We start from the raw sequence: 16,057 nt of genomic DNA, 5'->3' as shown, positions 1-16,057 counted from the left end.
TGGACCTGCACCATCTCAGGAGGTGGCACAAGTCCGAAGAGAACCAAGTGGCTTGTAGCCATTCTGTGCTGCTTGGAGAACAAAGTTGGGACCCGGCATAACAGCCTGGTCCCAGCCCCACCTCCAGCTCCCTGCCTGCCCCTGGGACCACTCTCCCCCCGCCCTGGAACACCTCCCTCTGGCCTTCTCCCCACCTTCCCCAAACCTCTGCATCGGTCAAGCTCAGCTGATGCAACCCTCCCTCCACAAGTCAGCGCAGAGGCTGGATGCAAGCTCTGCAGGTCGGCACACATCCGTGCACCAGCCCAGCCAAGGAGGCGCAAACGTTTTTTCTGGTACGTTTGCGACCAGCCTAATGGGAAGTCAGGATTGCGCCCTTAGTTAGCTATAACTATGCTAGTTATGTAGCCCTCTTTTCCCAATATGTTAGTGTCCTTTGTATGAAGCTGGAGGTTGATATTGCTACTTTGCATTCTCTGCTCGCCCTAGATCTTGTTTTGAATTCAGCGATACATTTTCTTTTTATATGGTGGTTTAGATTTTATGCGTTCCTGACAATAAAAGCTAATCAATAAATGGATTTGACTTGTATGCATTGAAGCTGTACCTAAGTGAATACAGTAAACTCATTAAAAGCAGGGCTCACCACATCTGTATAACTCTCTTCAGCTGCTTTCCATTCTCCTCCAGGATAGCGACTCTCATTTTGATACACTTCATCAGTAAACTCAGTATGACCAGCATCTGCTTCTGTCAGCAAGCTGTTAAACCAGAAAGAAATTTCCAAACTATTGTTTTGTCCCAAAAGATGTTCACTGGATGGCATTTGATGGTTAAATTTCCAACAACATGACATAATGTTATCCTTCAACATGACAGGCATGGCTGCATCGACCAGGAAGTGGGGGGGGGGGCTTGATAGGACTGGGTGTGAGTAAAGTTGTACCCAAAAGGTTCAGGTCAATTCTAATCACTCTAGGTAGGAACATTTGTTTGGGGGAAGGGTATTTCTCTGGGATGGATAGCATCAGTCCAAATCATGTCTGCAGTTTGTGGATTGTGGATATAGAAATCAGCAGCAGCATTTTCAAGCTGTTTTAGTATTTTAACATCACAGTGCTTTTCTAAAGTGTTGGAATCTACAGTTACAATCAGGAAACTATTATTCCTTTCCTGGAGACTATGCATCATCTGGTCAAGGAAATGGGGGAAGGATAGCAATTAGGCTGCCAGAGAATCATTTGCTGCAATTAATTTACTTTGCCATTGACCTGTAAATGAACTGAAGTCAGTATCATAAACTCTTACATTTGTCTTGCAACACTAATTTTTTTCCTATTATACCATGAAGTACATTATTACAAATGAATTTTTCTTTTTTTCCCTTTACTTACATAAACTTTCTACAATTAAATATTAATTCCCCATTAATAAAAGACATACAAATATGAATAGAATACTCTACTCCAAAACTCTCTGAGGTCTAGGAAAAAACATCAAAAGGCATATGAAATGTAATTTACAGCCCAATCCTATCCTGTGCTGGAACAGGAAGGCCATATCCAGCACAGGGTAGGAGGTGGCTGCTGTGCAACTCACAGTAAGGGCAGCCACCCCTATGGGACTACTCAGATTTGTGTCAGCATAATAACTGGTGCAGATCCAAGCAGCCCAATGAGCTGCCTGGGAGGGGGTTAGGATATAGCCTAGATCAGGGGTGCTCAAACTTTCAACTTTAGGGATGCTGGACCTTTAACAAGTGTATAGAAGAGATAATTTCAGCAGGTGCAACTTGTCATCCCACAGATGACAAGCTGCACCTGCTGAAATTATCTCTCCTACACAATTTTAAAGGTCCAGGATCCCTAAAGTTGAAAGTTTGAGCACCCCTGGCCTAGATCATGCAAGCCAGTCCCACCCGCTCCCAGGCCCATTCCACCCACCGGTCTGTCCCCCCTGCCCCAAAATGCCCCCATTTCACCCTTCTACCACCCTCTACCCATGCTGGCCTCCCTACCCCTGCCGGGCCTGAATCTGGCAAGGAGAAGCCATGCACGTTCTTGCGCTATCCTCCCTGACTCTGGAATAGACACTCCCAAGCTGGTGCAAGGCCAAGAGCATAGTTAGAAATGTGCTCTTAAAATGCTAATGCAATAAAATATTTCACACCAAAATAGATGGACAGCCCATGCTGAGCTGCCCAGTGCCCAGAAGAGCAGTGGTGTTGTAATGGCTGCAACGGCATCCAATGGCTGCCAGGCAGCCGCTGCTGACTCCTCGCTTCCCCTGGGTGAGGGAGAAGGCCCTGCAATGGGGCTATTCAAGTGTCCCATGTCAGGCCAAGAGGCCCAGTGCGGGGTTCTGGATCTGGCAGAGCAGTGCTCTGCCAGTCCCACACCCCTCCCCCTGCCCCGCCTTCCCCCCCACACCAGAATGCCTCTCTCCTGCCCCCACTCACCTATTCACCACCCAGAGCAAGGGACTAGCTCTAGGCAGTGTGCGACGGGCCTCCAGCCAGAGCTGGCTCAGCGCAGAAGGCACTGAGCCAGTGCCAACACTGTCTTGGCAGTGACTCATGCAGGTGTGCCTTAATTTGTGACACTCAGCGCCGATGGAAGGCTAGGGCTGAGAGGTCTGGATTGGACCCTCAGTAGCTGATAGCGAGCATTATGGAGTGAATTATGGCTGAATTACATAGTTCAGTGGTTCTCAAACTGGTGGTCGCAACCCACCAGTTCATGAACAGGCTCCACCATCCCTTTAAGGGGCGAGGGCAGTGACATGATCCCCAGGATTGCATTGCTAAGGCAGAGCGAAGGAGGGGTGCTTTCACTTAGTTAGGGATACTGGGGTCTTCAGGATGTGCGGGCAGCCCCGCATAGCCCTCCACAGGGCTTCCCGAGGCTTGGAATCTTCAGAAAAAGCAAGTGCAAAGCACTTCCTAGTCACATTTGCAAACAGAAGTGCTTTTGCACTTGCTTTATCTGAGGATTCCAAGCCTCAGGGAGCCCTGTGGAGGGCTGCACGGGACTCCCTGCACCTCCTGGAGCCTCCAGCAGGCCTAACCAAGTGAAAGTAAGTGAAAGCATCCCCCTTTGCCCACCTTAGCAACACGATCCGCTGCTTTCACCCTCCCCCGCAAAGACTTACTTAGGGAATCAGTCTCCCTAAAAGTCTGACATAGATTATTTTCTGTCCAGTGAAAAGCTGTTTGATATGTTACTTTGAGGGTTTTTTTTAAAAAATGAGATTTGATTTCCCTCTGAAGATGCAGAAGAGAGGCATTTGCAATGAAAGTGAGCATTCTGGCCACCATTTTTTATTTGTACAAGCCAACTGAAGTTAGAGCTTCCTTATTCCTTGCGAGTGAAAATGTCCGAAGGCTGCACTGTTCTTGCACACAATTACACTGCTTAATTCTCAGTGACTTCTATTAAATTCAGTGGGAATTAAGCAACTTATAAGTGTGTAGGACTTGAGCCGAATTGTTACTCTTCTGTTACTCTTGTGGCAAATATCTGTTCATGCCTTTCCTCTCCTGAAGTCAAGTATGGATAGATGCACACAGACAAGACTAGAGACATCACAGATGTTTGCATATGCAAAATTGTTTAATCTCTGGATGCCAGAGTAAGGAGATCGTCTCGGGTTCCAGCTTGGCTGCCTTCTGAGGCAGCCCCAGTATCTAATGTTACTTGTATCCTGATCTGTACCTAGTAGGGCTATAAAGGCTTCCAGGTCAGACGTGGCTGCTAGTCAACCTGGCTCTTGCAAGGCCTTGCTACACTGCTCTATTTTTTCTTATTTATTTAAGATATGTGTACCCTTCATGTCTAGCAATGTTAAAAATACAATAAATATAAATATGGGCCCTATTCCTGCACTGCTCTCTCTCTAAGGCTGCCTCAGGACCAGCATAACAACAGGCTGCTTATAAGCCTTTTATCTTGTATTTGTGCTTCATGCCATGTAGTCGTTAGAGTGCTGTACTTGGATCAAGAAGTCCTGGGAGCACATTCACGCTTGTAATTATGAAGTTTATTAGATGTCCTTGGCCCAGTCACCACTTCTCAATCTAAATTATTGCATACTATACTCTTGCACCCACAAGTATACCCAACCCACAACCCTGCAAGGTAGACTTGCCCCCTTCCTTGGGATGGTCTCATGGGAGCTGCTACACATGAGATAAAAAAGTATATAATAATACATCAGTACAAATTTTGATTGAAGCACAAATGAGAGGCTGACTGAGCAATGTTTATAAGTCATCTCCTAAAAACTATTTGTTTTATAACTATACTTTAAAAACCTAATGTATAGGTTTATATATAAACCTAATGTAAACCACACTTCCAGCATGGCAATGAACTTCTGTGTCAGGAAAAGCATGTCTTTTGATATTCATTAGCCAAGAATAAAGGCAGCTTTTCCATTGTGGATAAGGAAAAGTGCAAGGCACAGCCAAGAAGGGGGATGGCATGAAGCTTCTGACCATATCAAGTACACAAATATTTATTAAGACGTTGCATTCAAAAGATTACACATCTTGGGTTACGATGTACTGCCCCATGAATAACAAAAGCAGACTGCACAAAAAACTTTCAGTCTGGCCATATACCAGACTGTACTGAATCCAGTGTTAAACATCTTGACCATAAGCATGGAAGTTTTTAATGGAACTGATTTCTAATAATACATGGCATTTTATTGCCTTCCTCTCTCTCTCTCTGCAGAAGTTTGCAATTTCCTCAGTGGGAAATTTCAGAAGTCTCTCCCTTTGTTTTATGGCAGAAGAACCCAAACAAAAGTCTGACCTTCTTTCAGGATCAACGAACCACTCTTCTTCCCACTCCCAGCCTTTGGGAGGCAAAAAGTACTCTCTTTTCAGTTTGATTTTTCCTGTGACATCAGAAAACTTGTGGCGGCCAACAAGTCCTTTGGTTCCCCATTTTCCAAAAAGAGCTTGATTTTCATACTACCAAAGAAGGAGGAAAGAAGCAACTTGAGAATTCAGAACAACATTTATTCAGTTGATATCTAATCAACAGTGGAATCAAAGGTGAAGACCAATTTTTTTTCATATTGCACTGCACTGGCAGGACCAGGCTGCTACTGAGCCCCAGTGAAACAAAGGTCCATTGGGGGAAGAGTGCATGGGCCCTGGATCTGTGGTGACTGCCTATTACCTGATGCTGGGCAGAGGTAGCAGTGATGATGAAGAACCTGCTGTCACTGCTTGCTAGAGCAGGACTCCTTCTTCTCCTGGCTCCCTGCCTTTAAAAAGACAGTAAGGGTGAAGATGACAGGATGAGAGGATGTGAAAGCCAGCAGTGCTGACTCCTCTTCTCTCCCTGCTTTTCCTTCCTTTGAAATGGCAGGGAGCAGGAACCACAGGAGGAGGAAGAAAGTTGATGGAGATAACAAGTAGAAGCTAAGCTAACAGGGAGACGCTATGGGGGGGGGATAAGGAGGGGAGTAGTGAAAGACCAGGAGGTGGCAGGGAATGTTCCGGAGAATGGTTGATAGGTGGTTGCAGTAGTGAAGCTAGGGGGGTGCAGGGGGTAGCAAATTCACCGGGCTATAGCTCCTGAGAGGGCAACATCAGGGGCTGGGGGGCAACAATTTCTGCATGCAACTTGGACTATGGGGGGGCAAAAGTCATCCACTGCTATTGCCGCGTGCAGGAGCATGTAAATTGCGCACGTGGCAATGGGCTACACTCTTGTCCCCCCCCAGCAGCATCCAGCAGCAGCCTCTAGCAGCTAGGAGAGAGCGGGGAAGCCCCTCGGAGGGGGGTTGGGGAAGCACCGCCTTGGTTGCCCTCACTTGGGTGGGAAGGAGAGGTGAGGGGGGCGCGGGACAGGCTGCCTACCCACCCATTTGCTCTTGGCGGAGCTGGGAAGGGGGTCGAGGCAGCGGAAGAGCTGGCTCCGCTCTGCCCAAGATCTTGGCAGAGCTGGGGGAAGCCTTTGCAGGATGCCTTAGTGTTGGGAGGGACCCACAGCTCCCCTGCCTGAAGACCAACAGCTGCCCCATCGAGGCCTCCGGGTGCTGAGGCGGGGCCGCCAACCGCCTACACCTTGCTCAGAGGTGCAGCAGCGGGAGGGAAGGAGCAAAGGGGTGTGCCGCTGCTTCCCACACTAAGAGCCAATCCTAGGCATGTCTACTCAGAAGTAAGCCCCATTGTAGTCAATGGGGCTTACACTCAGGAAAGTGTGAATGGCAGCCTCAGATAGTCAGGCACAACTTCCTCCCGCCTGCTCTAAGTCCTCCTCCCTCCAGCCGCTGTGAGCGAGCAAGCTTTCCTTTCAATCACAATAAATCCTATGCACATTTATTCAGAAGTAAGCCCCATTATAGTCAATGGGGCTTACTCCCAAGAAACTGTGGAGAGGATGGCAACCTCAGAGCCCAAGCCTAGGCATGTCTACTTAGAAGTAAGCCCCATTGTGTCCAATGGGGCTTACTCCCAGGATAATGTGGAGTGGATTGCAGCCTCAGTCAGGCACGACTTCCTCCCGCCTGCCCACTCCAAGTCCTCCCCCTCCACCAGCTCAGAGGCACCACTGAGAGGCAACCCTAGGCACCTCTGCTCAGAAGTAAGTCCCATTATAGTCAATGGGGCTTACTCCCAGGTAAGTGTGGAGAGGATTGTAGCCTCAGTCAGGCACAGCTTCCTCCCTTCTGCCTGCCCTGAGGTCCCCTTCCCCCTCAGCCACTGGAAATGAGCAAGAGGGCTTCTCCACAGCCTCCTCTCTCCCCCCCACCTGGCACCTGACAGGGGGCGTGTTCTGACCTACCCTCACACGGGCGCAGGGCTGGCCTCAACATAGCCCATTGCCCCCTGTAGTCCAATGTGCCTGGCTGGTAGGGTGCACGCCAAAGGTGATGGAGAAGTGGCAGCAGCTTGGCGGTGAGTAGGAGGGAGCTGGTGCTGGGGGAAGGCAGGAGGCAGCTTGGAGGATGTGGCAGATTTTGTACTTTTCAGTTTTTTTAAAAAGTGGGCATGAAAGCAAAACCCGGGAGTGACGTCACTTCGGATGTGACGTCACTTCTGGGGCATCATCTTGACCTCTGCACTGGGCAGCAGGATCACAGCTACGCCACTGGGTGGTTGAAGGGAGATTGGAAGGGAGAAATGTTACAGGGTGCACAAAACAGGCCACAGGGGGGCAGCACTACACCATCTGGTCTCAGGAACCAAGATGACTTTGCTGGGCTGCCCAGGGACTTCCATGATAGCAACAAGGCCTGTGAATGTCAGCATCATTGACACAGGTGAAAGAATGTTGCTCAGTGGTCGAGCGTGCATAAAGTCCCAGGTTCCATTCTGGCATCTTCAAATATAGATGGGAAATACAAGTCTGAAAACCAAGAGAATGCCAGCCAGTCAGCAGAGACAATATTGAGGTAGAATGATTAATGGTCAAACTGAACCTTTTTCACTATGAGTTGAACTATAGGGTAGTTTGTAAGAGTTGAAGTAGGTCTTAATTTGAGCCACGGTTTTCAGTTACATGGAAAATGTGGAGGATGAATGACATGAATGACATGAGCATGTGGGTATGGGGGAATGGATTACTGTTGATCATCAGGTATGCTTGGGAGCCTGGACCTCTCATTTTAGAAATTAAGCACTAGGCTGATATGTGCAGGGTATTGCATGGACAAAGGATTGAATTGCATGGAACAAAGGCTTGATCACTTCCATTTATGAACTCTAGAAAAGTACTACTTATTCCTTTCAGGTGGTTGATTCTGCTATAAGAAGATAGCTATAAGAAAATTCCACTTTAAGAAGATTTCACACTGTACCACCTCAAGGAGGCACCTACAATTCTAATTATGAAAATATATTATTTGGAAATAAATGCAATTCAGATAATAAAAATCAGATCAAAGGTTCTGCTTGATGAGACCACTGGGACAAATGGTCCCATGCTTTTCCTCTGATCTGACATTTTAGGGCAAAAGGTTATGATGTCCCTTTGCCATTGAAATGAATGGGACCTGCAAAAGCAACATTGAAATGGTATATTCTTGCATCACTTCCATTTCAATGATGCTTGCACAGCAGACTTCTGTCCTTAGATTCCAGAAGGGAAAAAAGTCATAAAATTTCTTAGGACATTGTCCCAGAATTTAACTGTAAGAGGAAAATGACAATATTCAGGTTCTGAGAAAATATACAGTAATCATTAATACCATACCATTTCAGCAAAGACACTGAATGCTCCTTCTGCAAAGCTATTGAATTTCTTCTCAAGGGCACTCAAGCCAAGCCAAATGTTAACTCGTAACTGGACAGGAACTTTAGCACCACTGTTTTTGTCTTGTGGGTACTGAAACAGCAAACAAAAAGAATTGTTGTTCTGCAGTGTAACATAAGCACCCGTAAAACAAATACGACAGAAAGTGCCATGACTTGTGCCCCAGTCACAGATTATTGGCATGAACCTGCCCAGCATTTTCCTGTGCCAGAACTGACTTCAAAAGAGCAGCCACACTGAGAGGCTTCTAGAATTCAGAGCATCTGAAAATGACTTTTAAGTAGAACATTGCCAATATGTAGAAAGGAAACCCAGCCGGTTTGATAATTCGTTTCCTGTTATTTCCATTCCCAGCTTTCACCCAACAATGGGTTTGCCCCTGCCCAATTCTGAGAACTTGGAAAAATCCATCATTTTTAAATATTTCCTTGACATAAATGGCCTGAAAATCAAGGGTGACATGTAATGTTTACATTAGCATTTCCCAAACTACTGAGAACTGAAACACATTTTTCTGTTTCTTAATGAAAACTAGAAGGACATTTTGACAATCCTCTTGAGAAGGCTGATTCTAACAGCACAAAGAGAAAGAAAAATGTATTCTCAAAGAAACTCTCTCAACTCTCCATGAATTCTGAATGAGTCATTTAATTGAGCACACCTCCTTCTTGGACATGATTCAGGCAGAGATGTGGTGAGCAGCCTTTCTGAAGAGAAAGATATCTGCTTTGTCTCTGCTTCAGAAATGACTGAATAGTCCAAACCTCTCTCATGCAGAGACATAATTTAGTTAAAAGAAATCCTCATGAGTAGAGACTAGTTGGAATATGGCAGACTGAAACAGCCAATCATGGAGAGACACAGTAGGTGACTTCCTCTACAGAAGCATGCTTTCAGCTAACTGAAATCCCAACATATTTCAGTAACTTCTGTCTTGCAGGGCACACAGTTTGAGAAATGCTGATTTGTGTACATTATAGGAAATAGATACACATACAGGTGGAGCCTGATTATCCGCAGATTTTACATCTGTGGATCTGGTTCAACGCAGGTCCCCTTGGCCCCAGCCGAACACCTCTGAAGGCTTTCTGAAGCCCACAGAGGCAGTGAACATCCGCCCACTGCCTCTGTGGGCTTCAGAATGGCCCAGAGAGGTAAAAAAAATGCGACTCCCAGTTCCCCCTGAGCCTTAGAATGCCTTAAAAGGCATTAAAATGTCACTCTCAGAAACAGGAAGTTGTGTTCTTTCAGCTCTAGGAGCCAGTCTGAAGCCCATAGAGGCAGCAGGTGGATGTATGCTGCCTCTGTGGACTTCAGAAAGGCCTTGGGAGGGGACTGGAGCATAGCTCCACCTCACCTTGGAGGGCAAAAGGGGCTGAAAATAGTGGATGTGTTTACCTGTGATTTTCAGTATCCATGGGGGGTCCGAGAACAGATCCCCCATAGAGACCAAGGTCCCACCTATATACACTATAAGGCTGAACAAACGCATCTATGCACTTATTTAAATGTTGCATTCTGATCTGCAATGTGGACATGTCTGTCAGGATGGTTCCACTTTTATTTAGATTACTGTCCCTGGATGTTCTCTATCCAGCTACATGCTGTATCAGACTTGCTCATAAGATGATTTTCTGCCATGCCATAGACTTGAATGAATATTGCTGCTCTAAACTTTTGTGAAGACATGCATGTGGATAGGTTTCTGTTACCTTTAAAAAGATGGTCTGGGTCTTTCCACAATATTCTCCTGATGCTTCAGAACTTGTAGTGGAATACAAAACCTGGTGAGCAGGAATGCGGACGTAGGCAAGCCTCTTCTCTCCCCGAATCATCCAAATGATCACATCAGGCATGCTGTTTTGTGGCTTTGGTTTTCAGTAAGGGGGAGAAAACACTTTTTGTAAAATAATAGTATTGTCTATGAATATCTGCTGTTTTCACAGAATGACGTTTAAGACAAACACATTAGAGAAAATTTGCTTGTAAGGGTAATGATATCACTTTTCTCAGAAGTGACATGAAAAACCCTATACAAAGAATACCAAAATGATACAGAAATTCTAGATGCATTTTGGTACCCAAAACTAAGGGCTGTTTCACACATTATCCTGGTTTACCAAGGGAGTGTATCATGTGATACAGCCAATCCCAGATCCCTAACATGTGCAACTGTATTATACGTGCAGAATTATGTTGAGGTATAAATTTTAATATACATATAAACATATTTACATATCTACATGGATATACATACACATTTGAAAATACTTGATTGTTGCATCCATACTTTTCTGCAACCCAAAGCTAGCACATGTACGCTCTCTGAGGACTGTTGGTTTGCTAAGTCAATTGAGTGAATGAGCAAAAATTGAAAGGAGTAGTGGGAACAGGGGGGAGGGAGTAAGGGACATGAAAGAAGTGGGGATGGGAGTGGCGGAGGGAAGTTAATTGAAGACATAAGACCAGAGGAAGCTGGAATCTGTCTGTGAAAAGATAATGCCTGATATAGTGTCATAAAATAGGAGGCTAAATGCATACAGAGGACCAAAGAATAGAATGGTGTGCTGGCTCTATGAAGAGGAATAAAGGGACTAGGACAGCAAAATGTATTGTGTGTCTTTTTCTTCCCCAGGATATTTCTCTCAACACCTGTTAGCTGGGGAATTAACAAGTTGCCGCAATACAGTATGCATATTCATAGGAAGGGCATGCATAGCAGTGAAGTTTAAACCGATTAGATCCACCCTTTCAGCAATGCTTCTGCTTGGGCATCTATGTTAGCAACTGTGTCTAAAGTTGACATAGTTCTGATTTAAATTCAAGTCAACATCATATATTTAAATCAAAACTGCATGTTACTAAAGAAGGTGGAAGCTGAAACTTGGGCTGACAAAGATATCTCTGTATCTACTCATTTATACGTGATATTACCCATATAGTTTTGACAATATCCTTCAGAGATCCAGTCTTCTTATCTACAGTGCTGTTTGGTTGCTTTTCTCATTGAACCCTATGTGTCCATATGTGTACATATATGTGCTCAGTCTACATATTCAGACAGACAGACAGACAGAACTAACCTCTTCAGATAATTGTATTAACTTATCCAGCCAATCCTCAATATCAGGCAGAGTTGCCTTCACATCTGTGGCTTCATTTCTCAGTCTTGCTGCTGCCTCCTGAATCTGCCTGAGTGATCTGAGCCGCAGCTTTTGGATCTGTGTGTCCAGGACTGTGACATTGTGCTTGCCTTCTATGAGAGGGAATGGCTTGCTAAAATAAAGAGCAGATTAGTTAGGAATCAAATACTGCTTGCTGAAACTGCTATGCAGCCAGACTTCAGTATCTCAGTAATATTACAAGGATTGTTTGCTGGGGGTCTCAAGCCAGAGACATTTGCAGTCTAGGAGACAGAGAGATTACCAGTTAGCAACACATTACCCTGGAAGCACATTAAAGATGATGTGAAGTTCAAAATTCGATACTGAATTTTTAGACACTCATAGAAAAGAAGAATAACGCATAATGTACCTTAAGTCCTCCATAAGTTCATCAATTAGTTTCAGCCAAATCTCAGTAAACTGGTTATCTGATATTTTCGCCTGTATTCCTGATTTTAAAGCTTCTATATTTGTTTGCTGCAGATTTAAAGAGTTAGACATATGCATAAGCAAGTAATTTGGATTTATTTTTCAATATTATTTTCATTATCTACATTAAAACCATTGGTGGCAGATGTGGCAAGGTCTAGTGAGTGCTGCTGGAGTACACCTGGAGTATTGTGTCCAGTTCTGGTCGCCGCATCTCAAAAAAGACATAGTGGAAATGGAAAAGGTGCAAAAGAGAGCGACTAAGATGATTACGGGGCTGGGGCACCTTCCTTATGAGGAAAGGCTGCGGCGTTTGGGCCTCTTCAGCCTAGAAAAGAGGTGCCTGAGGGTGGACATGATTGAGACATACAAAATTATGCAGGGGATGGACAGAGTGGATAGGGAGATGCTCTTTACACAACACCAGAACCAGGGGACATCCACTAAAATTGAGTGTTGGGAGAGTTAGAACAGACAAAAGAAAATATTTCTTTACTCAGCGTGTGGTTGGTCTGTGGAACTCCTTGCCACAGGATGTAATGATGGCGTCTGGCCTGGACGCCTTTAAAAGGGGATTGGACAAGTTTCTGGAGGAAAAATCCATTACGGGTTACAAGCCATGCTGTGTATGTGCAACCTCCTGATTTTAGAAATGGGCTATGTCAGAAGGCCAGATGCAAGGGAGGGCACCAGAATGAGGTCTCTTGTTATCTGGTGTGCTCCCTGGGGCATTTGGTGGGCTGCTGTGAGATACAGGAAGCTGGACTAGATGGGCCTATGGCCTGATCCAGTGTGGGCTGTTCTTATGCTGCCTCCTACAGTTCCCAATATGGCTGCTGGCGGAGCACTGCATGGACTGTCAGCAGCCATTTTACGACTGTGGAAGTGTCTTCTGCTGTTGTAATGCCCTGCCCCCAACAGTCCAATCCAGAATAGGATTTGGCTGTAGGTTAGACATGACAGTTGGAGATTCAATCATGGTTTTTTTTATGGTTCATTTCCCCCCCCCCCCATTTCCTTGCAGATGCTTGGGGTCCTGATTTGAGTGCCTATATGTCTCATCCCATAGGCTAAGGCTGCAATCTCACTTACTTGAGAGTAAAACCCATTTAATATAGTGGGATTTAACTTCTGAGTACACACATATAGGATTGTGCTGTACGCCACAGAGCCAGGAAGCAGTTTGGTTTGAAAAAATGACATGAGGAGAAAAAACTACCCTTCCTCCCAAGCTCCACAGTCTGATTGGACTGGACACTTAGCCTTCGAAAAAAATGTGAAAGATCTAAATGTGGATCTCCCAACATTTTGTGCAGTTGCACTTGAATATTATTCTCTTCCCCCCCTATAGATAAATGCAATATAAATACAGTACAGCAGTGGTTCTCAAACTTTGAGGGAGCTTTACTCCCTCAGTAAGTTCTTGCGGGGGAGGGGCTAGAGCAGCCATGCAATTCCCAGGATCGTATCGCTAAGGGGGGCGAGGGGTGCTTGTGACTTACTTTGTACAATGTAGGGCTGCAGCAGGCAGCCCTACAAAGCACTTACGTTTTGCAGGAGGTGCTTTGCGCCCACTTCTATTGCAGGTTCCAAGTGTTGGGGAGCACTGAGGAGGGCTGCACAGGGCTCTCGACACTTCCTGCAGCAGCCCTACATTGTACAAAGCAAGTCCTGGGGATTACATCACTGCCTCCTTCCCCTGTCCCTTAAAGGAATGGAGGAAGTGTTAAACGAACTGGTGGGTCGCAACCCACCAGTCTGAGAACCACTGCAGTACAGTATATATGCATGTACTTCGGTTTCTGACTAAATACCTTTAGTACGGTTTCTGTACTGTATTTATCAAAAAGAGACTTCTCTTTAAGGGCAGAAAAGAGTTGCTAATTTCTGAGGGAGCATAATACAGTGGGCCCGTGTTACCCATGGGGGTTCTGTTCCCGGAACCCCCACAGATAAGAAAAACCGCGGGTATTCAGACATATGGTTTCCCCCTACCCTGCAAACCTGACCAGAGCTGAGACCACCGCCTATGCGGGCTTCAAAATGGCCATTTCAGTCAAAAAACTACTTCTGGTTTTCTGATAAAACCAGAAGTGACGTTTTAATGGATTATAAGGTATTGTGAGGCCTGGGGGAGTATGCATGGCCTCTATGGGTCTCAGAAAAGCCTCTGGTAGGGTTTGGAGGCTTGGAGGGGCCATTCAGCATCCACGGATGATGAAATCTGCAGATGCCGAACCTGCAGATAACATGGTTCCCCTGCACATTTATTTCCCATGTACATTGTGATGTTTTTTATTGAAATGTGTTATATCATTATTACATAATTATATAACACCCCCCCCCACACACACACACACATAATTTCAAAGTACATGGATGTGAAAAAGAAGCTGCTGTAAATGACTTACCAATCTGGAAACTATGGCAAGAAGAATATTTAAAGGGTCCAATCTATGACTTATATCCTCCCAATATGAAGTCAGTGTCACAACCGGCTTTGTGTCTGCCCATGGTAGATAGTAGTAGAAATTTCCTGAAGAGAGACATTAATGTGTTAACAGTTACTCTGGGTCTTAAAGGAGATGTACCACCTTGAATTTCAACATTTGCCCTAAAGAGATTCAAAAGAGCACAAAGTTTGGAAATAATGTATAGTATCATTAATCTAGCTTTTTCCTAAGGGACTTTTATCAGCAAGGATTCCAAAATATTTATTCATGTACCATAGCCCTGGTTTTGCACTAAGAGCCTTGGAAACAGATAAAGTTTTTCTTTGAACTCTTTGTAGTTACTCCACTTGTCTGGTTTTTCAAAAGTACCCAAATGGCCTCAGCTAAATCTTCACCCCAAAAGGAAGACTTTCTTTAATTTAAGGTTCTGAATATATGACAATGCCTTATCCTAAGTTCTTATTTCATTGATCTGTCTAGCTCAGCATTGGCTGGCTGGTTGGCTGGCTGGGGCTTTTGGGCTTTTAAAGGCAGCTCTACCTACAGATGCCGGGATTGAAACTGGGACCTTCTGTATGCAACACAGGTGCTCACCACTGAGCCACAGCCCCATCTCCCCGCACATTTTGAAAGCAGGCATCAAATGGGAAAGGCATCAAATGAATCTTTCCATGAACACATTAGAAAATGCACAAATATTTTAAGACAAAATTATGCACATGCCACTAGTCACAGGGGCTCCTACTTTCAAGAACAATTTTTCTCCAGAATACACCTTTACTGTTCATTTTGTGTAGCAGGCATATGAAATGGAAGATCAGAAGATCATCAGGTGGATGATGTGGTGTTGACAGCTATTCCATGTTATGACAGCTGTTTGACAGCTCTGGGAAGGGCATATCTGGCTCCACAGCTGGCTAGCTCCACAGCTGTAATCAATCAAGACATGGACTGAAGAGATGGCTCACCTGAGCCTAATTTGGATTTAATAAGGGGCTAACAAGGTAGCTCACAGGTGAGCTGCATTTTGGATTTTGGGATATACAAGGATAAAAGGTTACCCTGACCAAGACGCTACCTGACCCATGCCTACGGGAGAAGGGGATTGCCAGGACCCTGCTGGAGGACAAAGAAGAGAGGACTGCCAGGACCTTGCTGGAGGAGACTCTTTGCTGGAGAGGAGGGCCTCTGCTACAGAAGACTGTACTGGGAAGACTGGACTGTGCTTTGGAGACTGGACTTGGACTGGAGGCTTCAGACCTATACCCACTAAGTTAAGTGGAGTTTTGGGGAGGGAAAGCTTCTGGACAAGAGGACTTGCAGGGAGTTTATGTGTTTGTAGCAATAAATCTTGTTAATTGCACAAATTGATAAGGAGAAGTTCTGTTTGTTTCCTTTGTACACTGCAGCTGTTCTTGGAAAAGGAGGGTGTTAATTAGCCAAAAAGTGGGCATTAGAAGCGAGTTGGAATATTTGGACAAGACAAATTGGTGTAGTCAGCAGGATAGGGAAAATCGGATAAGACAGCATACTCACCATCAAATACAGCACGACTGTATCGTGTTGTTGATGCCAATGGCTTGCAGGTGGTATCAAACTTATTGCCGTAATTCCCGATGCTAACTTCAAATTGGATAGCCTCGCCAATATCTTGCAACATGCTGGCAGAATGAAACACAGCACAGAGGCAGTACTTTCTTCTGCGCTGATATTTCTGTTGGGTTCAGTCAGGAAAAAG

At 45.2% G+C, this 16,057-nt stretch overlaps 1 protein-coding gene across 2 annotated transcripts in view; it reads right to left on the bottom strand.

Annotated features, from left to right (window-relative positions):
* The window catches only part of MYOF (myoferlin), a 106,648-nt gene that overhangs the window by 43,531 nt on the left and 47,060 nt on the right, over positions 1–16,057 (bottom strand). For both annotated transcript variants that reach the window (XM_066622085.1, XM_066622086.1), the window contains 8 exons: positions 15,856–16,033; positions 14,278–14,402; positions 11,803–11,914; positions 11,357–11,544; positions 9,986–10,141; positions 8,214–8,345; positions 4,818–4,978; positions 647–761 (listed from right to left, as the gene is read on the bottom strand). In XM_066622085.1, the coding sequence (XP_066478182.1) occupies positions 647–761; positions 4,818–4,978; positions 8,214–8,345; positions 9,986–10,141; positions 11,357–11,544; positions 11,803–11,914; positions 14,278–14,402; positions 15,856–16,033 (1,167 nt within the window). The remainder of the gene's footprint in view (positions 1–646; positions 762–4,817; positions 4,979–8,213; positions 8,346–9,985; positions 10,142–11,356; positions 11,545–11,802; positions 11,915–14,277; positions 14,403–15,855; positions 16,034–16,057) is intronic.

Source organism: Tiliqua scincoides, chromosome 3 (assembly GCF_035046505.1).
Source record: "Tiliqua scincoides isolate rTilSci1 chromosome 3, rTilSci1.hap2, whole genome shotgun sequence".
Taxonomy (NCBI): domain Eukaryota; kingdom Metazoa; phylum Chordata; class Lepidosauria; order Squamata; family Scincidae; genus Tiliqua; species Tiliqua scincoides.
The sequence above is the reverse complement of the archived record's forward strand: the minus strand, read 5'-3'. Positions and strand labels throughout refer to the sequence as shown.